Source organism: Macaca mulatta, chromosome 10 (genome assembly GCF_049350105.2).
Source record: "Macaca mulatta isolate MMU2019108-1 chromosome 10, T2T-MMU8v2.0, whole genome shotgun sequence".
Taxonomy (NCBI): Eukaryota; Metazoa; Chordata; class Mammalia; order Primates; family Cercopithecidae; genus Macaca; species Macaca mulatta.
In genome coordinates, this window is record NC_133415.1 from 88,661,589 (window position 1) to 88,686,425 (window position 24,837).

General features: G+C 44.5%; 1 protein-coding gene and 1 long non-coding RNA gene across 4 annotated transcripts in view; both read left to right on the top strand.

Moving 5' to 3' along the window:
- Window positions 1–24,837, top strand: part of PHF20 (PHD finger protein 20) — a 186,820-nt gene that overhangs the window by 61,920 nt on the left and 100,063 nt on the right. For all 3 annotated transcript variants that reach the window (XM_015149104.3, XM_077951704.1, XM_077951705.1), the window contains 2 exons: window positions 13,670–13,841; window positions 17,849–17,933. In XM_015149104.3, the coding sequence (XP_015004590.1) occupies window positions 13,670–13,841; window positions 17,849–17,933 (257 nt within the window). The remainder of the gene's footprint in view (window positions 1–13,669; window positions 13,842–17,848; window positions 17,934–24,837) is intronic.
- LOC144332129 (uncharacterized) lies at window positions 19,138–23,678 on the top strand. The gene is made up of 3 exons (XR_013399903.1): window positions 19,138–20,808; window positions 22,315–23,219; window positions 23,415–23,678. It is a non-coding gene; the product is annotated as an uncharacterized LOC144332129 (long non-coding RNA).

Below are 24,837 nucleotides of genomic sequence, written 5' to 3' on the forward strand. Positions count from 1 at the left end.
AGATAAAGATAGTTTACAAACCCTAGAGTAAGCTGCACTCATTAGTTTTATTTATTTATTTATTTATTTATTTTATTTATTTATTTATTTTTTATTTATTTCTGAGACAGAGTTTCGCTCTTGTTGCCCAGGCTGGAGTGCAATGGCATGATCTCGGCCCACCACAACCTCCACCTCCTAGGTTTAAGCAATTCTCCTGCCTCAGCTTCCTGAGTAGCTGGGATTACAGGCGTGCACCACCATGCCCGGCTAATTTTGTATTTTTAGTAGAGACGGGGTTTCTCCATGTTTGTCAGGCTGGTCTCAAACTCCAGGCTTCAGGTGATCTGCCCGCCTCAGCCTCTCAAAGTGCTGGGATTACAGGTGTGAGCCACTGTACCCAGCCTCATTAGTTATTAATAGCTATGTGGATGAACGCTGATGAGTTGTAGTGGGAATTCAGAAGGAAATTGTCATCCTTTCTGTTTTTTTCTCCCCTGCCCCATGATGTTTCTTTAGTTAGTATTTCTGGTATGTAGCGGGGAACAAAACAGATTCCTGCCAAGCACTGTCTGGCTGCTCTAGTTTAAACACCTGCACGGTGTGTAGTATAAGGCAGCTTAATTTTACATAGATTCAGCAAGACTCTGAGCGGCAAGCCTTCCTGGGGCTTAAGCGCATATAGTGCAGGCATGTCAACACCGTTTCCCTGAATTAGACCTGCACTGTTCTCTGCTTCTGGCCATGCACATGGGGTCATGCCACCAGTGGCAGTGCTTTACTGTCTTACAGCCCTCTCCTTCACTTGGTGGAGCCCTAGGACATATTGGCTTATCTTGTAGCTTAGAGCAGTGTTTCTTAAACCTGAAATCATGAGGACTGGCACCTCTAACCTATAAACTATTGATAGACTCCATTTCTAGACACCAAAGCAGTGTAGCAAAATGCTACTTTGTTAGCTACTTAGTGCTGTGTAACACATTTTCTCAACATTTAGTTGGTGGCCTAAAACAATAAACATTTATTATTCTCTAGGTGTCTGTGGGCCAGAAATTCAGGAGCGGTGTAATGGGGGGTCAGGGGGGCTTCTTGCCCAGGGTCTCATAAAGGCTGCAGCCAAGGGGGCTCACTCATGGGGCTGGCAAGTTGATGCTGGTTCCTGACAGGTGGCTTCAGTTCCTTGTCATGTGAACCTCTCCATAGACATCTAGAATGTTCTCATGATGTAGCACTTGACTTACCCTAGAACGGGGAATCTGAGAGAGTGTGAGGCAGAAGCAGCAGTGCTTTGTGTATATATGCTTGTGGTAAAATACATATAACATAAGATTTAGTATTTTAATAATTTTTAGGTGTACAGTACAGTTCTGTAGCATTAAATACATTCACACTGTTCTGCAACCATTACCACCATCCTTCTCCAAAACATTTTCTTTCTTTCTTTTTTTTTTTCTTTCTTTTTTTGGTGACAGGTCTCACTCTCTTGCCAGACTGGAGTGCAGTGGTGTGATCTCGGCTCACTGCAACTTCTGCCTCCCGGCAAAGTTGCCTCAGCCTCCTGAGTAGCTGGGATTATAGGCTTGTGCCACCACGCCAAGCTAATTTTTGTATTTTTAGTAGAGATGATGTTTCACCGTTTTGGCCATGGCTGGTCTCAAACTTCTGACCTCAGGTGATCTGCCGGCCTCAGCCTCCCAAAGTGCTGGGATTACAGGCATGAGCCACTGAGCCCAACCTAAAATTTTTCATAGTGAGAGAGTCTCACTATGTTATGTTGGTCTCAGACTCCTGGCCTTAGCCATGCGCCATGGCTCAGGCCTGTAATCCCAGCACTTTGGGAGGCTGAGGCAGGCATATTGCGTGAGCCCAGGAGTTTGAGACCAGCCTGGGTAACATGGTGAAACCCTGTCTCTCCTGACCTCAAGCAGTCTTCCTCCCTTGGCCTCTCAAAGTATTGGGATTACAGGTATGAGCCACCATGCCCAGCCCAAGATTTTTTCTTTTTCTTTTTTTTTTTTTTTGAGACGGAGTCTCACTCTGTCTCCTAGGCTGGAGTACAGTGGCGTGATCTCAGCTCACTGCAACCTCCGCCTCCTGGGTTCAAGCAATTCTTCTGCCTCAGCCTCCCGAGTAGCTGGGACTACAGGTGCCCCCCACCTCGCCTGGCTAGTTTTTTGTATTTTTTAGTAGAGACGGGGTTTCCCCGTGTTAGCCAGGATGGTCTCGATCTCCTGACCTCGTGATCCGCCCATCTCGGCCTCCCAAAGTGCTCGGATTACAGGCTTGAGCCACCGCACCCGGCCTACTTTTTGTGTTTTAATAAAGACGGAGTTACTGTGTTGCCCAGGCTGGTCTCGAACTCCCAAATTCAGGCAGTCCACCTGCCTCAGCCTCCCAGAATGCTGGGATTACAGGTGTGAGCCACCGTGCCTGGCCCAATTTTTTCATCTCTCCACACTGAAACCCTGTATCTATTAATCAACAACTGCCCCCTCCCTTTTCGCCTTAGCTCCTGGTAACCTCTATTCTGCTTTCATTAATCTGGCTACTCTAGATAGCTCATATGAATGGAATCATGCAGCATTTGTCCTTCAAATGGCTTATTTCACTTAGCATAAGTGCTCAAGGTTCATCTGTGTTGTAGCATGTATTAGAGTTTTATTCCTTTTTAAGGGTGAATACTATTCCATTGTATGGATATACCACATTTTATCTATTCATATGTTAGACACTTGAGTGGCTTTTTGACTATTGGGATGTCTTTTGACTATTGTGAATAATGCTGTGTGAATTCTGGAGTACAGACATCTGTTTGAGTCCTTGTGTTCAGTGTTTTTGGATATATACCCAGAAGTGGAATGGCTGCAGTGCTTTTTTTCTTTTTCACATCAACTTTGTAGTTAGATAATCCATCACTTTATTAATTCAAAAGATTGCTTTTTTTGTTTTTTTTTGCCTTCCACTTTATTTTAAGTTCTGGGGTACATGTGTGAGATTTGCAGGTTTGTTACATAGGTAAATGTGTGCCATGGTAGTTTGCTGCACAGATCATCCCATCACCTAGGTATTAAGCCCAGCATCCATTAACTCTTCTTCCTGATATTCTCTCTCCCCCGTCCTGCTGCAGTGCTTTTTATAACCCAGCTTTGGAAGTCCCACACTATCACTTTGGCCACATTCTGCTTGTTAGAAATGAGGCCATATTCAAGGATAAAACAATTAAAACCTACCTTTTGAAGGAATGAGTGCCAAATTTGCAGACATGTAAAGTTGTTCCAGCTACTATTTGGGAGTGATTTTATAATGCCAGGTTAGTTACAAATATACACACTAAAGTTATTCCCTCCCTCCCTCCCTTCCTTCTTTCCCATTTATTTATTTTGGGTCTCACTGTATCACCCAGGGTGGAGTTCAGTAGTGTGATCATGGCTCACCACAGCCTCAACCTTCTGGGCTCCGGTGATCCTCTCACCTCAGCTTCTTGAGTAGCTGGGACTACAGGCGTGCATCACCACGTCTGGCTAAGTAAAAATTCTTTTTTTGTCCAGAGAGATGGGGTCTCCCTATGTTTCCCATGCTGATCTCAAACTCCTGGGCTCAGGGGATCCTCCTCCTTCAACCACCCAAAGTGCTGGGATTATAGGCATAAGCTATTGTACTGGGCTGATTAAATTTTTTTAAAAATAAGGTCTCACTCTCTTGCCCAGGCTGGAGTGCAGTGGTATTGTGATCATAGCTCACTGCAGCTTCGCACTCCTGGGCTCAAGTGATTCCCCAACTCCAGCCTCTTAAGTAGCTAAGACTACAGGCCTGGCTAATTTAAAAAAATTTTTTTATAGAGACAGGGTCTTCCTCTATTGCCCAGGCTGGTCTTGAACTCCTGGCCTCCTGCCTTGGTCTCGGAAAGCACTGGGATTACAAGAATGGGCCACTGCATCCAGCCTCACACACTAAAATTTTCTAGTAGTTCTTGATTATATGGTGGTTATCTGGCATCTCAACGTTCTTCATGTCATTGCCCACTGGTAACCCATTTGTGGCACCTCAGCTGGGAAGCTTTGATAAAGAGGGTCCAGATTACTGAAAAGCACAATATAATATTCTTCATTCCTCATGGAGACCTTGTGGACCAGCAGCTCTGTGTTCACCAACACGCAGTTGGTGTATTGGTTGCCACGCGTGGACTGCTCTTGGCAAACATTCATTTAGGGCTCAGCAGTCCATCCATAAGATCCTCCATGGCCCCTCAAACGGAGTTGTTGTTTCCTCCATCCCCTTGAATTTCCTTGTCCTCTTTTGTGCTTTCTTTCCTCGGTACTGTGCTGGTTTACTCCTATTACATCCTCTCCCAGAAACTCTCCCCAGCTTCACTGCCTCCTTGATCAGCTGGAAAATGCCTACTCATCTTTCAGAATGGAGATCAAGTGTCTCCTTTTCCCCAGGGTTGTCTTGGGCCCTCCTCTCACTTGATCCTCTTCCTCTCCCTCTCCCCTTTTGCTCCTCTGTATCTTACTCTACCTTAAGGAGTCGTCTGTTGTTGCACCTGGTATACTTTATTACAATTATTTGTACCTATAGACATACTTACATACTTTTATTCCCCCAGACAATACTGTAGTGATTAAGAGACAGATGCCTCTAGCAGTGCCTGTTGCCTCTTGGGGAAGCAGGCCATAAACACAAACAAATGAAATAATAACGGATTGGGGTAAATGCTATGAAGGAAACATGTAGGAAACTGACACAGACTGGAAGGAAATGGGAGCTACTTGAGGTAGTGTAGTCAGAGATTCTGAGGCTATAGGAGGATAAGGATGTTCCCTGGGAAGAGTGGGCATGGGTTGTTGTTTCAGGTAAAGGGAGTATACTTGGTATGGGAAGGTGTGTGGCGTGTCTGAGGAATTGAAAGTCTACTGTGGCCGGGCGCGGTGGCTCAAGCCCGTAATCCCAGCACTTTGGGAGGCCGAGACGGGCGGATCACGAGGTCAGGAGATCGAGACCATCCTGGCTAACCCGGTGAAACCCCGTCTCTACAAAAAATACAAAAAAACTAGCCGGGCGAAGTGGCGGGCGCCTGTAGTCCCAGCTACTCGGGAGGCTGAGGCAGGAGAATGGCGTAAACCCGGGAGGCGGAGCTTGCAGTGAGCCGAGATCGCACCACTGCACTCCAGCCTGGGTGACAGAGTGAGACTCCGTCTCAAAAAAAAAAAAAACAACATAAAATAAAAATAAAAAGAGGGGAGGGTTTATTCAAGTGCTTTAGAAGGGGGCAGTGAAGAGCAGCAGAAACCCAGACTGTCCAGCCTGGTCTGGACATGGAGGAGAAATAATGCCTCTCTTTCCTCTTGTCCTGGTTATGGGATATAGGCAGGCTGGTTCATTTTAGAGCTATGCTTCTTTTTTTTGTTTGTTTGTTTTTGGTTTTTTGGTTTTTTGAGATGGAGTTTCGCTCTTGTTGCCTAGGCTGGAGTGCAATGGTGTGATCTCGGCTCACCACAACCTCCAACTTCTCGGGTAAAGTGATTTTCCTGCCTCAGCCTCTCAAGTAGCTGGGATTGCAGGCATGTGCCACCACACCCAGCTAATTTTGTATTTTTAGTAGAGATGGGGGTTTCTCCATGTTGGTCAGGCTGGTCTCGAACTTCCAACCTTGGGTGATCTGCCCTCCTCGGCCTCCCAAAGTGCTGAGATTACAGGTATGAGCCACTGTGCCCGGCCAGCTATGCTTTTTTTTCTCTCCTTTCTTCCTGAGATCCAGAGTGTTCCTGATCTTTTTGCTTGTGGAGAGGAATGGGAAATCCCATGGGCTTAACAAATTTCTCTTTGGGCTCTTACCACCCTGGGGGCTCTGATGATTGGTCATCTATTCTGTGTCTCCAGGACCTAGCAGTTTGTTTGTCTCATAATACAAACTCAGGAGTGTTTGTTGAATAATGAAGTTCATAGGGCATAGTTCCTGCCCTGTAAAGTGCTTAGCAGCCTTGTGTTTGTATTAGCCATTTAAAAATCTTGTTTGTGACTTGAGTTTGAAACATTTTTGTTGACTCTTGAACTCTTTCTTCCAAGGAAAACTATTGATTTTTGAACATTTAAGTTGTACCTGATTATCATTTCAAACTCTCTTATCAGTGTAGGAAAAATGGACTGAAATTGACTCAAGAAGAGGTAGGAGGCTGGGTGCGATGGCTCATGCCTGTAATCCCAGCACTTTGGGAGGCTAAGGGGGGTGGATCACGAGGTAAAGAGATTGAGATCATCCTGGCCAACATGCTGAAAACCCGTCTCTATTAAAAATATAAAAATTATCAGGGCATGGTGGCGGGCGCCTGTAATCCCAGCTACTTGGGAGGCTGAGGCAGGAGAATCACTTGAACCCAGGAGGCGGAGGTTGCAGTGAACCGAGATCATGCCACTGCACTCCAGCCTGGGTGACAGAGCGAGATGCTGTCTCAAAAAAAAAGAAGAGGTAGGAAACTTAATCAGACTAGTGACCATAGAAGGGTTGGGAAAGGTATATAAAGAACTACCTTCTAAGGAGGGCCTCAGAGTAGGTGGTTTCATAGAAAATGAAATAAAGCATTCTAGTTTGTCTGTGAGGTTATCATAGCCTAATAAACTGGGCAGGAAGGGCATAATACAAGGAAACTTGGACAGATCTCATTTATAAAAGAGGTATAATTCTTGTCAATAAAATCCTGAAACACCAAGTAGAGACTTATTAAATGAATGTGCATGAAACCAAATATGATTTATTCTAGCAGAGTAATGATAACTTAAATTTAAGAAATCTATCAGTTCATTATATTTACAGAATAGAAGAGGCTGGGTGCAGTGGCTCACACCTATAATCCCAGCACTTTGAGAAGCCAAGGCAGGTAGATCACTTGAGGTCAGGAGTTTGAGACCAGCCTGGCTAACATGATGAAACCTATCTCTACTAAAAATACAAAAAATTAGCCAGGTTTGGTGGCATGCACCTGTAGTCCCAGCTACTCGGGAGGCTGAGGTGGGAGAATCACTGGAACCTGGGAGGCAGAGGTTGCAGTGAGCCGAGATCACACCACTGCACTCCAGCCTGGGCGACAGCGTGAGACTTCATCTCAAAAAAAAAGATAAAATAAAAGGGAAAAGTTTTATAATCTTCTTGACAAAGGCTGAAAATTCTAAAAATGTATTATTATTATCTGTTTTTTAGATGGGGTCTCACTCTGTCCCCAGGGTAGAGTGCAGTGGCACAATTATAGCTCACTGCAGCTTTGAACTCTTGGGCTCAAGTGATCCTCCCACCTCAGCCTTCCGAGTAGCTGGCACACACCCCTACTCCTAGCGAATTTTTTTTAAACTTTTTTTTTTTTTTAGAGATGAGGTCTTACTGTGTTGCTTAGGCTGGTCTCAAACTCCTGGCTTCAAAGTGATCCTCTCATCTTGGCCTCCCAAAATGCTGGGATTATAGACATGAGCCACCATGTCCAGCCAATATTCTTATTTTCCTCTTCTATAACACAAAAGATGTCATAAGATACACACTATTCTGTAACTTGTTTTTGAAAAACTTAATGTGTCATAGAAATCTTTCCATATCAGTTCATAGAGTGTGTCTTCATTCTTTCTTATGGCTGTATAATATGCCATTTTGTGGGTATGCCATAGCGGTACATAAACATAATGTTCATGAAGATATCGGTTGATATCTTTAAAAAAGTTTTTTAAACTTTTAATTTAAAAGTATTTATTTTTGGCTGGGTGCAGTGGCTCACACCTGTAATCCTAGCACTTTCAGAGGCCAAGGCCAGCGATCACTTGAGGCCAAGAATTCGAGACCAGCCTGAGCAACATGGCAAAACCCCGTCTCTACAAAAAAACCCATCTCTACAAAAAATACCAAAAAAGTAACTTAGCCAAGCATGGTGGCGTGAGCCTGTAGTCCCAGTTACGAAGGAGGCTGAGGTGAATCACCTGAGCCTGGTAGGTCGAGGCTGCAGTGAGTGGAGATTGCACCATTGTACTCCATCCTGGGTGACAGAGTAAGACCCTGTATCAAAAACAAAACAAAAAACAAAAACAAACAAAAAACAAAACCCAAAACCCCAAAAAGTACTTAATTTTTGCTTATAAAGTAATATTTAACTAAATTTAAAAAAAAATTCACACTAAAGCAAAAATCTCTTAGCTATTCCTAATCCCTGTCCCCTCCTAAGAGCTAATTTTTGTTATTAGTTTGATTATCTGCCCCTTTCTGGCTAATATTCCCATTGATTGGAAATATAACTCCCAGCTGCAATGTTAGTTTGGAAACTAGAGTCTCATCAATGGCTCTTAGTTACACATGGAAGCTAGAAATTCTCTCTTCCTTTTTCTGTCTGTACAAATTCCATTCATATCTCTTTTGTTAACCCTGTCTCATCATCTTCAGCCTGCTTTATGGTTGTCCAAATATTTAGATTGAACCAGATAAAATTGCTATTTTGGTAGGTAAAAAGCAGTTGATTATCAGCAATTAAATGTGGTTCAACCTAATAGTTTTAAAGCCTAATCCATTTATGTGTCTAGTTCTCCTCAAGGGCAGGGGCCAGAACACATGTTTGTATAATCCCTTCCAAGACCTAGAATTGACTGGTCAGATCAAAAGCACTTAGTAAATTCCTGTTGACTGATGAAGCTAAGCTGTCCCCAGGGCAGGCAGAGTTGTGATCTACTAAGTCTTACCAGGTTGATCTCTAAGATGGTTTTTGTAGCCTCCCTCTTCTCTGAAATGTAATTGAGTCCCCACCACCATAAATGACTTGCATCTTTGTCGTACTTTAGGGAAGTGGGGAGGACCACTTAATCTTTGGAAAATTTTGCCCCTTGGCTACTATTGAGCCTCTTGGAGGGGTTTGTTTAGGTCTGCAGAGAGTGGGATACGTGTGCCCAGTAAAGTTTTTTTGAATGACGGAGAAGCTTTCTTTATATTAGCCAAGGACACAAAGACCCTTCAGAGCAAGTGGAGTTGGTGGCCTAGGAGTTCATACTTGATTCTATGAATCCTGACTTCCGACCAGTGCATATCCAAAATAATTTAAGATTTGCCCTGAGGTTGCCAACTTTTAATTTTGCCAAATAAGTACGTTTAAAATAAGTATGTAATTATGTACTTTTAATAGTTAATATATGTTCATGGTACAGCATTTAAAATGTCCAAAAGGATATACAGCAAATGAAATGAGTCTCATACATCCTCTCTAGTTGCTTAAAACTATTCAGTCCCCCTTCCAGGAGGCAAACCGGGTTACTTGATCCTCCTTCCCGAGATAGCCCACGCATTTAAAAACAGGTATGACTGTATTGGCTCTCTCCCTTCCCCCACATAAATGGTAGTGCATTCAAATACTGTTTGACAGCTTGAGTTTACCCCTACATTTCTTAGAGATCTTTAAAAATCAATACATTAAAAAAATTAAAATCAATACATAGAGCTGCCTTATTCTTTTTGAAGGCTGTGTAATATTAGGAAGGGTATTAAAAACAAACAGTTGTTATCTTTTTAACTTAAAAGGTATATTTAAATAGTAAAAGAAAGAATGCAATTTCAAGCGGGGTGTGGTGGCTCATGCTTGTAATCCCAGCAATTTGAGAGGCTGAGGCAGGAGGATACTTGAGCCCAGGTGTTTAAGACCAGCCTGGGCAACATAGTGAGACTCTACCTCTACAAAAAAAATGACAAAAAATTAGCTGGGTGTGGTGGTATGAGCCTGCAGTCCCAGCAACTCTGGTGGCTGAGCTGGGGGATCACTTGAGGTAAGGAGTTCAAAGCTGTAGTATGCCATGGTGGCACCACTGTACTCCAGCCTGGGCAACAGAGCAAGGCCCTGTCTCAAAAAAAAAAAAAAAATGATTTCTGTGTAAAGAAAATTTCCTGCCTTAGTCCAAGGACCCTGTGTGAGAAAACTGTTGCTAGAGATAGTAAACCATTAAAGAAAGTGGTTTAAGGCCAGGTGCAGTGGCTTATGCCTGTAATCCCAGCACGAGGCCGAGGCGGGCGGATCACGAGATCAGGAGATTGAGACCATCCTGGCTAACACGATGAAACCCCGTCTTTACTAAAAATACAAAAAAATTAGCCGGGCGTGGTGTCGGGCGCCTGTGGTCCCAGCTACTTGGGAGGCTGAGGCAGGAGAATGGCATGAACCCAGGAGGCGGAGCTTGCAGTGAGCTGAGATCTGGCCACTGCACTCCAGCCTGGGTGACAGAGCGAGACTCCATCTCAAAAAAAAAAAAAAGTGGTTTGAATAGGAATGTGTTAGGACAGATTGTGTTGTTCTAGAGAGGTTTATTAGCTTCAGGTAGGCTGAATGAATGAGAGGGTAAGAGATACATAATTGCCATATTGATATCCTTCTCCCCATTTTGCAGAGAGAAGTGGATTTAGGGAATCCTCTCATCTCCTACTATTTCATTTGTCAGATCAGACAATTAGCCAGTCTGCTGTCAAGATGTCTTGTGTTTATAGCAGCTGTCAGTTGGATTGGAGTAGGAAGACTAGTTTCAGGGCTGTTTATGTCTTTTGTTCATATTTTTGAGCATTAAAGGTATGCATAGTAGGAATTAGGAATTATGGAAAACATACTCTTCCAGTCCTCTGTGAGGAATATACACATGAAGTGATGGGGGCTTGAACTTGAGGAGTGAAATTGGAATAGGTTGCTAAAGTCTGAGAATGTTGGAATTAAAAAACTGACAGAATACATGACCTTTGGGAAGAATAAGAAGAGTGGAATTCATTTGCTAAACATTTATTGAGTACCTAGTATGTGCAAAGTACTGCGATACGTTAATAACGCCAAGCAAACTGCCTTAGAGGGTGCTAGTGTAGGGCTGAAAAGTACACAGTATACAGACACAAGAAAGCAAGCCTGTTCATTTAGGTAGCATGTGTTTATTAGGACAGCACTGTACTAGGTGCTGGATATAAGAAAGGAAGGAAATGGTACAAACCAGGTTGCAGGGAGAAAATACAGATAGAATGTAAACTTTGTCAGTCTCAAATAGCTATTTGATTAATATAAGTGTTTTCAGAGAAAAACTCCATACAATATTTTTATTTATTTTTAACCATTTATTTTTTGGAATGAGCAGTACCTTTATATAGTTGAAATAAAAAAGTATTATAAGGTATACTGCAAAAAGTCTCCCTCCTATTTTTGCCCCTCCCCGCCTCTTATCCAGATATCTCTCTTGTGTCAGGAATAAATGCTGGAAAAAGAAACCAGCCTGAGTATTTTAACCACAAAAGGATTTAACATAGGGAATTGGGTACTACATTGCTGGAAAGGCTGGAAGAGTGGGACTCAAGGAGGCTGCCCTTAGGGTATCATCCTGAAAGGCCCACAATTGTAGCTGTGATCTGGAGGTCAGGAAATCACTACTGGCACTGCCATCTGCACCACTGCTGCCTGACATGCATGAAGCTGATGATTAGACATTAGGCTCTGACTATTGCAGAGCAGCAGCAGCAGCAGCAGCAACATCTGGGAGCTTGTGAGAGCTCTTAGGCCCCAGCTTGGCATACTGAATCAGAATTTTCATTTCAACAGGATACCCTGATGATTTACATGTATGTGGAAGCTTGACAGGCCTTGTGCTGGACCTGGCCACTAACCCAAGGGTTTTTATGACCTTGGCCACCAATTGTAAGGAAGTCAGGGAAATGTAGTTGTTGATTTTCCCAACTCTCAGTCTAGAAAGAAGGTTAAATGGAGGTTGAAAGAAACCATCTACTGAACTGGCCACACTTTTCCACAAGTAACCTTTGTTGTTTCTTGGGCATCCTTCCAAATACTTTTTGCATATATAAGCATATGTGAATACATATCCTTCTTTCTCTTCTTTAAAAAAATAAGTCAGGTGTGGTGACTCATACCTGTAATTCCAGCATTTGGGGAGGCTGAAGTGGGCAGATAGCTTGAGCCCAGGAGTTTGAGACCAGCCTGGGCAACATAACAGAACTCTGTCTCTACAATAAATACAAAAATTAGCCTTGTATGGTGGTGTGCGCCTGTAGTTTCAAGTACTTGGGAGGCTAAGGCTGGAGGGACACGAGCTGGGGAGAGGGAGGTTGTAGTGAGCCGAGATCACGCCACTGCACTTCAGCCTGGGTGACAGAGTGAGACCCTGTCTCAATCAGTCAGTCAATCAAACTATCAATAAAACAAAGCAATAGCTTAACATATACAGTGTTCTGCATCATGTAACTGTATATCTTAGAAGAGCTTTCCATATCTTGACAGATAAAAATCATCTTGTTCTTTTTTTTTTTTTTTTTTTGAGACGGAGTCTCGCTCTGTTGCCCAGGCTGGAGTGCAGTGGCCGGATCTCAGCTCACGGCAAGCTCCGCCTCCCGGGTTCGGGCCATTCTCCTGTCTCAGCCTCCTGAGTAGCTGGGACTACAGGCGCCCGCCACCTCGCCCGGCTGGTTTTTTGTATTTTTTAGTAGAGACGGGGTTTCACCGTGTTAGCCAGGATGGTCTCGATCTCCTGACCTCGTGATCCGCCCGTCTCGGCCTTCCAAAGTGCTGGGATTATAGGCTTGAGCCACCGCGCCCGGCCCATCTTGTTCTTTTTAATAACTACGTAGTATAAGGCCAGGCACGGTGGCTCATACCTGTAATGCTAGCGCTTTGGGAGGCTGAGGCAGGCAGATCATGAGGTCAAGAGATCGAGACCATCCTGGCCAACATGGTGAAACCCTGTCTACTAAAAATACAAAAATTAGCCGGGCGTGGTGGTGGGTGCCTGTAACCCCAGCTACTTGGGAAGCTGAGGCAGGAGAATCTCTTGAACCAGGGAGGTGGAGGTTGCAGTGAGCAGAGATCGCGCCACTGTACTCCAGCCTAGCGACAGAGCGAGACTCTGTCTCAAACAAACAAAAAAACCCCTGCATAGTATTCCATTATATTGCTTACAAAATGCTTAAAATTGAGACTGTCTGATACAGTCTGGGTTGCATGGTCATTCTGATTTATTGGCACACGTAAAATCTAATCTAGTTGTTAAATGTTTTCTTCTTGCCTCTTGTATGCTCATGTCTTTTGTGTATGTCATCTTGTTTAATCCACACTACAACCCAGTGTGCTTCTTCCACTTTACATGAGGGAACTCAGGCTCTGAAAGTTTAATTTAATAGTTTATAAACTAGCCGGGCATGGTGGTTCACCTTTGTAATCTCAGCATTTTGGGAGGCTGAGGCGGGCAGATCACCTAAGGCCAGGAGTTTGAGACCAGCCTGGTCAACATGGCAAAACCCCATCTCTACTAAAAATACAGAAATTAGCTGGGCATGGTGGCAGGCGCCTGTGATCCCCGCTACCCGGAAGGCTGAGGCAGGGAGAGTCACTTGAACCCAGGAGGTTGCAGTGAGCCAAGAGCACACCACTGCATTCCAGCCAGGGTGACAGAGCGAGACTCTGTCTCAAAAATAAAATAAAATAAAATAGTTCATAAAATAAGGAATATGCAGGTTGGGATTTGGATCTCAGGTCTATTACCTTCCCTAATTTGTGATATGACCCAATTACACAGAGTCTCTAAACGGTAGGCCTGGTAACCTTCTCCTTTGGGAAGAGGTTTGGAAATATACCATTATGGATATTTGGATATTTGGGGTAGGTATTAAAGGAATGCCAATTTTTTTTTTTTTTTTTTTCTGACTCAGGTATCCAGCTCACATAGAAGACATTGACTACGAGGAAGGAAAAGTACTCATCCATTTCAAGCGCTGGAACCATCGTTATGATGAGTGGTTCTGCTGGGACAGTCCTTATTTACGCCCTTTAGAGAAAATACAGCTGAGGAAAGAGGGCTTGCATGAAGAGGATGGATCTTCTGTGAGTAAGAAATCTGGGAAGTTCTGTAGTATGCAAGGTCAGCTATTGGGCTGTTTGTGTTTCAATCTTTGATGTTCAGTAGCAGCTGGGGACCAGTTCTTATTTAGGCCTATAGTTGTAACCCTGAGATCTCAATGACACCTGGGGCTCTTGAAGAATCCCAATTTTTTTGTTTGTTTGTCTGTTTGTTTTTTGAGACAGAGTCTTGCTCTGTTGCCCAGGCTGGAGCGTAGTGGTGCAATCTCTGCTCACTGCAACCTCCACCTCTCGGGTTCAAGCGATTTTCACACCTCAGCCTCCCTAGTAGCTGGGATTACAGGTGCCCACCATGGCTAATTTTTGTATTTTTAGTAGATATGGGGTTTTGCCACATTGGCCAGGCTGGTCTCAAACTCCTGACCAATTTTACGGCACTGTATCCCTAACTTCTAGAACACTGCCTGGCACATAGTAGATCTTCTGATCTTTTGTTAAGCTGTCTGATCTTTTGTTAAGTGATCATTCTGGCCAGGCGCGGTGGCTTACACCTGTAATTCCAGCACTTTGGGAGGCGGAGGCGGGTGAATCACAAGATCAGGAGTTTGAGACCAGCCTGGCCAACATGGTGAAACCCCGCTTCTACTAAAAACATGAAAAATTAGCTGGGTGTAGTGGAGGGTGCCTGTAATCCCAGCTACTCGGGAGGCTGAGGCAGGAGAATCGCTTGAACCCAGCAGGCAGAGGTTGCAGTGAGCCAAGATGATCACGCCACTGCACTCCAGCCCAGGTGACAGAGTGAGATTCCATCTCAAAAAGAAAAGAAAGTGATCATTCCATGTAGAGCATTGTACTAATCTCATATGCAAGGTCTTTGTTTTTCTTTTGAGACAGGGTCTTGCTCTGTTGCCCAGACTGGAATGCAGTGGTGCGATCATGGCTCACTGCAGCCTCAATCTCAGGCTGAAGCAATCTTTCCACTTCACCTTCCCGAGTAGCTGGGACCATGGGCCCACCACACCCGGCTAATTTTAAAATTTTTTTATACAGACAGTGTCTCACATTGTTGCCCAGGCTGGTCTTGAACTCTTGGGCTCAAGCAGTCCTCCCACCTTGGTCTCCCAAAGTGCTAGGATTATAGGGGTAAGCTTGTCATGCGAAATCTTTTATAAGCCCTCAAAGAACTTGGAATTGATTGGACTGTATTCCATTTTTCTCAATTTTATCTCTATGCCTGGAGCTTTTACTGACTTCAAAATGCAGTATGAAGTATTAGTTTTAAGGTTTTTTTGTTTTGTTTTGTTTTGTTTTAAGCAATGAAAGCACACATTTACTGAAATGAAAGTACACTCCATAGAGTGGGAGCGGGCTCGAGTAAGTAGCTCAAGAGCCATGTTTTTGTTTGTTTGTTTTTGAGACGGAGTCTTGCTCTGTCGCTCAGGCTGGAGTGCAGTGGCTCGATCTCAGCTCACTGCAACCTCCGTCTCCTGGGTTCAAGTGATTCCCCTGCCTCAGCCTCCCGAGTAGCTGGGACTACAGGTGCGTGCCACCATACCTGGCTAATTTTTTGTATTTTTAGTAGAGACAGGTTTCGTTGTTAGCTACGATGGTCTTGATCTCCTGACCTCATGATCCGCCTGCCTCAGCCTCCCAAAGTGCTGGGATTACAGGTGTGAGCCACTGCGCCCAGCCTGGTTTTTTTTTTTTTTTTTTTTTTTTTTTTTTGAGACGGAGTCTCGCTCTGTCTCCCAGGCTGGAGTGCAGTGGCCGGATCTCAGCTCACTGCAAGCTCCGCCTCCCGGGTCCACGCCATTCTCCTGCCTCAGCCTCCCGAGTAGCTGGGACTACAGGCGCCTGCCACCTCGCCCGGCTAGTTTTTTTTTTTTTTGTATTTTTTAGTAGAGACAGGGTTTCACCGTGTTAGCCAGGATGGTCTCGATCTCCTGACCTCGTGATCCACCCGTCTCGGCCTCCCAAAGTGCTGGGATTACAGGCTTGAGCCACCGCGCCCGGCCGTTTTTTTGTTTTTTTAAAGAGACGTTTTCTTGCTCTGTCGCCTAGTCTGTAGTGCAGTGGTACAGTCTTTGCTCAATGTAGCTTTGACCTCTTGGGCTCAAGCAATCCTCCTTCCTCAGCCTCCTGAGTGCCTGGGACTATAGGCATGTACCACTGTGCCTGGCTAATTAAAAATTTTTTTTTGTAGAGACAAGGTCTTATTATGTTGCCCAGGCTGGTCTTGAACTCCTGGCCTTAAGGGATCTTTCTGCCAAAGAAGGAAGATCCTTCGTACCTCCCAAAGTCCTGGGATTTTAGGCGCGTGCCCTTGTGCCTGGCCAGTTTTAAGGTTTTTAAACAGGCATTGAGACATCTATAATGGTCCTGCCACTTTTAGATCTGACTCAGCCCTGCCTTCTATTTTCTTTTTCTTATCTTTTTTTTTTTTTGGAGACAGTCTTACTCTATTGCCAAGGCTGGAGTGCAGTGGCATGATCTTGGCTCACTGCAACCTCTGTCTTCCAGGTTCAAGTGATTCTCAAGTCTTAGCCTTCTGAGTAGCTGGGACTACAGGCTCATCCAACCACACCTGGCTAATTTTTGTATTTTTAGTAGAGGTGGGATTTCATCATGTTGGCCAGACTCCTGACCTCAGGTGATTCACCTGCCCCAGCCTCCCAAAGTGCTGGGATTACAGGCACGAGCCACTGTGTCTGGCTTATTTTCTATTTTAACCCTATTAGGGAACTTGAACTCTTGCTGGCCTTTTTTTTTTCTTTTTCCCAATTAAGGATTATTCAGTATTGTTCCATGTGACTTTTCAGTGTTCATTCTACAAATTTTTTTTTTTTTTTTTTTGAGACAGAATTTCACTGTGTCATCCAGCCTGGAGTGCAATGGCATGATCTCAGCTCACTGCAACCTCCACCTCCTGGGTTCAAGTGATTCTCCTACCTCAGCCTTCTGAGAAGCTGGGATTACAGGCAGCTGCCACCACACTGGCTAATTTTTGTATTTTTAGTAGAGAGGGGATTCACCATGTTGGCCAGGCTGTTCTCTACCTCCTGATCTCAGGTGATCCGCCCACCTCGACCTCCCAGAGTGCTGGGATTACAGGTGTGAGCCACTGTGCCTGGCCCATTGTGCAAAATTTATCAGTGCAAACTGTGTGCTGGGAAAAGTGTATAAAATATTAAAGGTGAATGGTTGCTTTCCCTGGCTAAAGACCCTTTAGAAGTATAGGTGGCATTAAATGCTGCTTCCCTGAGTATGAAGTAGCCTCATAATCTTCTAACTCCTATACTGGATGTGTATCCTAGTAGTCCTGGCCTCTTACACTCATTTTCAGAATGTATGTTGATTAGGGTGGAATTATCATCAGTGCTGTGCCGTGCCTGCCCAGACCTCTTAGGCTTATTGAGGTCTTGTGTCCCAGCCCTTTTGTTTTGACTCTTGTCTTAGTCTTTTTTGTGTTGCTATGATAGAATATCTGAGACTAGGTAATTTATAAAGAAAAGAGGTTTGTTTAGCTCACAATTCTGCAGGCCGGGAAGTTCAAGTGCATGGTACTGTCTTCTGGCATTAGCTTTCATGCTGCGTCATACATGGTGGAAGGTCAAAGAGGGAGACAAGTGTGAAGAGAGGGACCAAACAGGAGGAGGAGCCTTGCTTTATAACAACTTGCTTTCTTGGGAATGAATCCATTCCCAGGAGAGCGAGAAGTCACTCCTGTGAGACAGCATTAATCTGTTCATGAGGGATTTGCCACCATGACCCAAACACCTCTCATAGGCCCCATCTCCAACTCTGTTGCCCTGAAAACGTTAACTTTCGGCGAGGACAAATGGCACCGAAATTATAGCAACTCCTGGTGTTGAACAACAGAAATATCTTCCTCCATCCCAATAGCTACTTTCCTTTCTCACTCTCTTATCAATCCCAGCCTCTTTTATGAGATCTGGTACAGTGCATGTCCTGTGAAATTAGGTTGGTAACAGGATCTTTTTTTTTTTTTTTTTTTTTTTTATGTTTTTTAGGAATTTCAAATAAATGAGCAGGTCCTTGCTTGCTGGTCTGATTGTCGTTTTTACCCGGCCAAAGTCACTGCTGTTAACAAGGATGGTAAGGCATTTGAGTTGTAGTTGTTTTTACTCATGACTTAGGTGGTGGTGGTTGGGGGGGGGATGTTTGTAATGTTAGAGCTTAATAGTATATTTTCAGTATTTCTTTACTGCCTAGGTATCTGCTTTATTCAAGTTAATCACTATGTCAGGAGTTGGGAAGAAATTATAAGTGTAAAGAAAACTGGACAAAAAAGGTAGTTTGACTTTTTACCCCCTAATTTTCAGTCATTGTTTTCTAAAACAGTCACAGTTCATCTGTCACTCTTCCTGGAGGTATGCAGGTACTTGCTGTCTAGGAGTTCCTAATAAAATTGATGAGATAGCCCTGAATATTTGTGAATAGCCTAGAAATTAAATGAACACTAACAAACTTTAAAAAATGTGCTTTCTTGATGCAAGGTGATTGAGGGTGGTCTGTAACATTGGAGTTGGCTAGTGGAAACTGGGATGCTGGAAGTTAGAGCACTGAGTTGGGTTTCTTTTGCCAGAGCTGAACGTGTGAAGAGACAGAATGGGAAACTTGACTAATAGAGGCTCATTTTGCTAGTAAAAGGGCAGGCAAAGAGTTTTGAGGATAATACATATGGTCAGAATCCTGACACCTGGAGAATAGAATCTAGGTCCCAGAGATACCATTGTAAGCACGTTCCACCAGGGTATGTGTGGTCTCCATGATCTCTGAAGTGAATGTTTAGGGAAGTCAGGCCTCTTGATGCCACTGTAGGGTTGACTCTTAGGCCAGTCTGAATTTTCATTTGATGAAGTTATTCAGGTATTTATTAATATTCTGCTAACTGCTGGGCCTCAGGCTGACCAAGTTTTGTCTGAGAATGATTTTTTTTTTCTTGTTCTTTTTTGAGACAGAGTCTTGCTCTGTTGCCCAGGCTGGAGTGCAGTGGTGCCAGCTCAGCTCACTGCAGCTTCCATCTCCTGGGTTCAAACAGTTCTCCTGCCTCAGCCTCCTGAGTAGCTGGGATTACCGACGTGCACCATGGTCAGCTAAATTTTGTATCTTTAGTAGAGACGGGGTTTTGCTAGGTTGCCCAGGCTGGTCTCATGTGATCTACCCACCTCAGCCTCCCAAAGTGTTGGGATTATAGGTGTGAGCCACCATATCCAGCCGCAACTTTTTAGAGAAGTATTTTTCAGGCCAAACGCCATGGTTCGTGCCTATAATCCTAGCAGTTTGGGAGGCTGTGGTGGGAGGATCAGTTGAGGCCAGGAATTTGAGACCAGCCTGGGCAACACAGTGAGACCTCATCTCACTATGAAAAAATTAGATGAGGGTGGTGGCATGTTTCTGTAGTCCTAGCTACTCGCATGGCTGAGGTGGGAAGATCCTTTGAGCCCAGGAGTTTGAGGATGCAGCAGGCTATGAGAGTGTCATTGTACTCCAGCCTGGGCAGCAGAATGAGACTGTCTCTTTAAAAAAAAAAAAAAAGTATTTTCAGTTGTGCTTCCTCCAGAAGCTAAAATTATAGGAGGGAGAGTCTCGAGGCTATGGTAGTTCCTAAAATGGTCATTTGCATTGCTAATATATTGTTTCTGAAGCTCCATATTCTGTCCAGTGAAATTTAGTTAATTGAAGGACGTGAAAATGAATGGAAATTTCTGCCAAAACCTGTTTTCCTGAGGTTCTCAGGTCTGAAGTCCTGTATTACGCTGACACACTGACTGGTTTTTGGGACTAACTGGAAGAGGGAGGAGAGGATATGGGAGAGGGGCAATCCTGAAACAGAAAGTTAGTGAGACAGGCCGTGTGGTACTATTGGCCACCCAGATTGTGAAGGCAGGCTAGCCTTTGTAGGAGCTCAGATCTATGTCTGATTTGGAGATGAAGATAATTAATGCCTCTAAGAGGGGTGGGAAGATGTGTTGGTGGAGGCAATGAAGGCTTAGTAATCTACTGTTTAGATCTAATACCTGCAAAGCCCAGAGCTTGGCATCATGGAGTAAAATAAAAGAAGACCTGCTTCAAGGTAGAATGAAGTAGGTGCTGAAATAGAGCTACCAGGAGGAGGCAGGGCAGGATGGTGCGGGTTAATCATGGTAGGCACCTGTCTCTATAAGGTTTTGTGTTTGTGTGTGGGATGGGTCAGAAACTCTTTGAAATAATTATTTCAAAAATGTTAGGTTTGGATTAGTGCTAATGATCAGTTTCTGCTTCATCACGATTCACTATGGGATTACTTGTGGGATTGGGAGCGACAATGCTAGTCTCTCTTTTCTCTCTTTCCCTGGTCTTTTCTGCTGTGCCTTAGGTTCATCCGTAGCAGTGACCACCAGCTTAATGGCCCTGTGAGGAGGAGCTCTGCTGGCAAGGCAGCATGTTTATTTCCTGTAAATGTCACTTATGTCTTGTTGGTGCTGCCAGGAGGAGGCAGGGGATATAGTGAAGTCACGCCTTGTAGATTTATGTTTAGAAGGCTTGGTGTGATTTTCTTGCCACTCTTAATCTCCTTGGATGTTTTGCTAAGGCTGATTGTTGATCTGGCTGGTGGGTGGGGACTCTAGCCAGAGTGGAAGTGGCAGCTGCTGGCACTGAGGAGTCTGGCATGATTGAATCAGAACTAAATAACAACTTTAGTTTCTTAAGGGAGTCTGTTAGCACTTGGAAAATAGGGCATTTAATGCCATATTATTTAGCTTTTTTCACTTGGAATGGTTCTTTAGCAGTGGAGATTAAGCATTATTTAGTGTGAAGGCAGTGGCAGTTGGTAGTCTTGTTAGACTCTCAGTCTATGTTGTTGTAAAAGACAGTAAAAGATGGGTTTCTACTTTCAGGGAATCTTTGTTTGGAAGCCATCTCTGGTGAGCTGACCTCACCTCTTTGCTGGGGCTGCCTAGCTTCCCCCTCCCTTTTTTTTTTGTTTGTGACAGAATCTTGCTCTGTTGCCCAGGCTGGAGTGCAATGGTGCAATCTCTGCTCACTGCAACCTCTGCCTCCAGGGTTCAAGCGATTCTCCTGCCTCAGCCTCCTGAGCAGCTGGGACTACAGGCACATGCCACACCACACTTGGCTAATTTATATGTATTTAAGGTTTCAAATGTACTTTATTTCTTCAGTAATGCCATATCTTAATGGGTACACAGTGCTTTAACTTGGCATCAATTATGAGCTGTTTTTTAAACAATTCATTATTACACCAGCTGGTATGATTACTGTTCTCTCCATTTTGGGGGGTGACTCTGCCAACAGGGGACAGGCTCCATTCTATTCTGATTTGTGTTGTTACATATGTCCATAGAGCAATACAGAAAGTGGCTCCACTAGCTAATACAGTATTACCGTATTTGTCATGAAAATCAGGTGTACGTTTCTGGTGGCTCTGCCATCATTGTTTGCTGAATGCTTCGACCTTGGAGACGACTTAGTTTGTTTTTGACCAAGGGAAACGTCCTGAAGGTGAAGATAGAACTGCAGCAATGAAGCTGCTGCTTTAATTTTTGCATTTTTAGTAGAGACGAAGTTTCACCATATTGGCCAGGCTGGTCTGGAACTCCTGACCTCAAATGATCCACCTGCCTCAGCCTCCCGAAGCTCCTCTTTTTTTCACATGGGGAATAGCAGAGTCAATTGTCTGTCAGGGCTTTCTGCCCCCAGTAGTGTACAACTCTGCTCTGTAAGTGATTTTCCTTAAGGAAACTACTTTGTAGGTTAGCATTTATGACAAAATGGGGAATTGTTCCTTTCTATTGATCTGTGGTTCTTTAATTTGAATAAGCAGGTAAATCAGCTCCTTCTTCCTAAAAACTATGCATATTTTTGGGTCATGTCCCCTACCTACCCCGCCAGTTCAGTCTCTAGGGCAGTGACTGAAGTCTGCATTTATAACAGGAGATGCTATGGAAATGATCTTGTTTCTAGAGTCTCTGGCTGAAGCAGCTCTTATTTTTTGTTTTCTTCATGCTGTAACTGATTCTGCATTTGAAATGTGGGGAGGTTGATACTATGTGAACAGCTTTGTAGAAAGAGAAAAGGAAGATTTAGGCCCACACATGCAGGTGCTAACTGGCTGCTGTTTTCTTCTTCTGGGGGAAGAGGGATTGTGCTTCCCGCCACCCCCCCACTTTTTTTTTTTTTTTTTTTTTTGCCTAGCTAGCCTTTAAAGATGTCAATGTCTGGCCAGGCGCAGTGGCTCATGCCTGTAATCCCAGCACTTTGTGGGGCCAGGGCAGTGAATCACCTGAGGTCAGGAGTTGGAGACCAGCCTGGCCAACATGGTGAAACCTAATCTCTACTAAAAGTACAAAAATTAGCCAGGCGTGGTGACACACACCTGTAGTCCTAGCTACTCAGGAAGCTGAAACAGGAGAATCACTTGAACTCAGGAGGCGGAAGTTGCAGTGAGCCGAGATAGTGCTATACTGCACTCTAGCCTGGGCAACAGAGCGAGACTCGTCTCCAAACAAAAAAAGAAAAAAAAAGTTGTCAATGTGCTGTGCTTCCCTTTTAGGGTGACTTGGTGGTATTGATCCCTTGGTCTGTGACAGGCCCTGTGCTAGGTTATTTCCATATCTTATCATATTTAATCTTTACACAAACATGGAAAGGTTATTGCCATTAACCCCATTCTTATTTTGCAGATGAGGAACTAAGCTCACAGGGGGAAACTGCTTTAGGTTATAAAACGCTTGGATGGTAGAGCTGAGATCTGCATGGAGGTCTGTGGTTCTCCAGAGTCCCTAAACTATTGTTCCCACGGTACCAGGCTGCCTCTTTGGAGCAGGGTTGTCCTAAGAGGGCAGGTGTTGTCAATTAGGTCCAGGTGTTCACTGATAGAATGCGAGAGTGGATGTAGTGGTCTGCACTTTCTGGAGCCTGGTGTTGTCTTGAGAACCATGGTTGGGAGACAGGGTCTGGTCCCAGTTCCTGCTCGGTGATTATGGGTGGTCACTGCCTTTGCTCTGGACTCTTTTGAGCAGTTAGAAGTCAAAGAGGGAATGGAAATAGATGAGTGTTGTATTGGCCACAGAACCTAAACCCAATATGTAAAATTGCTGAGAAGAAAATACTTAGAGGGAGGGAAGGCGTGCCCGCAGACATATGCACATCCTCACTCCTCAACAATCTGTGGAAGCCTAAGGACTTCAAGAAAACTTTTGTTGTTGTTGTTTTTTGAGATGGAGTCTCGCTCTGTCACCCAGGCTGGAGTACAGTGGCTTGATCTCAGCTCACTGCAACCTCCGCCTCCTGGGTTCAAGTGATTCTCCTGCCTCAGCCTCCCGAGTAGCTGGGATTACAGGTGCATGCCATCACACCTGGCTAATTTTTACATTTTTAGTAGAGATGGGGTTTCATCATGTTGGTCAGGCTGGTCTTGAACTCCTGACCTCATGATCTGCCCACCTCGGCCTCCCAAAGTGTTGGGATTACAGGCATGAGCCACCGTACCCGACCTGACTAGTCTTTTTTTTTTTTTTTAAAGGGCTGATCTGGGTATGGTGGCTGACGCCTGTAATCCTAGCACTTTGGGAGGTCAAGGCGGGTGAATCACCTGAGGTCAGGAGTTCAAGACCCGTCTGACCAACATGGTGAAACCCGTCTTTACTAAAAATACAAAAATTAGCCGGGCATGGTGGTGTGCACCTGTAATCCCAGCTACTCAGGAGGCTGAGGCAGGAGAATCACTTGAACCCCGGAGGTGGAGACTGCAGTGAGTGGAGATCATGCCACTGCCACTGGACTTCAGCCTGGGAGACAGAGTGAGACTCATCCCCCCCCAAAAAAAAAAAAAAAAAAGACTAGTCGAAAGCAGTCGTGAGGAGGAGGGAAAGAGTAGAATAAGAAGTTCGATCTGTAACTGACTGTGAACAATCAATTGAGATAACTCACTACTTTCAGACCAGCCTGAGAAAACATGTTTGAAAACCCTCTGTTTTCCATCTGTGGCTTTCTGGAATAATCTGACTTCCGAAGAGTGAATGAGATAGAAAAGAAGCCCTGGACGCTGGGCATGATGGCTCACATCTGTAATTCCAGTGCTTTTGGAAGTCGAGGTGGCAGGATTGTTTGAGGCCAAGAGTGTGAGACCAGCCTGGGTAACATAGACCCCCATGCCCTGCTATCTCTACTAAAAATTAAAAAATAAAAAATTGGCTGGACATGTTGGTGCATGCCCATAGTCCCAGCCACTTGTGAGGCAGAGACAGTAGGATTGCTTGAGCCCAGGAGTTTGAGGCTGCAGTGAGCTAGGATCATACCACTACACTTCAGGATGGGTGACGAAGACCCTTTTTTGTTTTTGAGACAGTCTTGCTCTGTCGCCCAGGCTGGAGTGCAGTGGCACAATCTTGGCTCGCTACAACCTTTGCCTCCCAGGTTCAAGTGATTCTCCTGCCTCAGCCTCTCGAGTAGCTGGGATTACAGGCACCCACCATCATGCCCGGCTAATTTTTGTATTTTTGTAGAGACGGGGTTTCAACACGTTGGCCAGGCTGGTCTTGAACTCCTGACCTCAGGTGATCCACCGGCTTCAGCCTCCCAAAGTGCTGGGATTACAGGCGTGAGCCACCACGCCCAGCTGATGAAGACCCTGTTTCTAAGAAAAAAAGAGGCCCTGGAATATTAGTTGTGGTAGATTTCATGAGCAACATAAATCTGTCCAATCCAAAATCACCCTTGTAGAATCCCTATGTCTTTGGTCCTAGAGAACATGAGCTTGTTATGCATCTCTAGTTTTATTCTTAGAAACTTCTACTATTACTGACTGCTATAGGATTGTCTGCAATGCTGAGTCCTTAAACCTCAGAGGGGCAAGGCCACGAAGCTTTGTTTCATCTTAAAGTCTAAGGGCAAAAGCTTCTCAAGGGAGTCTGAGGCAGGTAGCCCTTCTAAGTCAAGTTAGAGCAGATAGAACAGGATACACTTACTTTGAGTTCCTTCATTTACATGTTTGTTA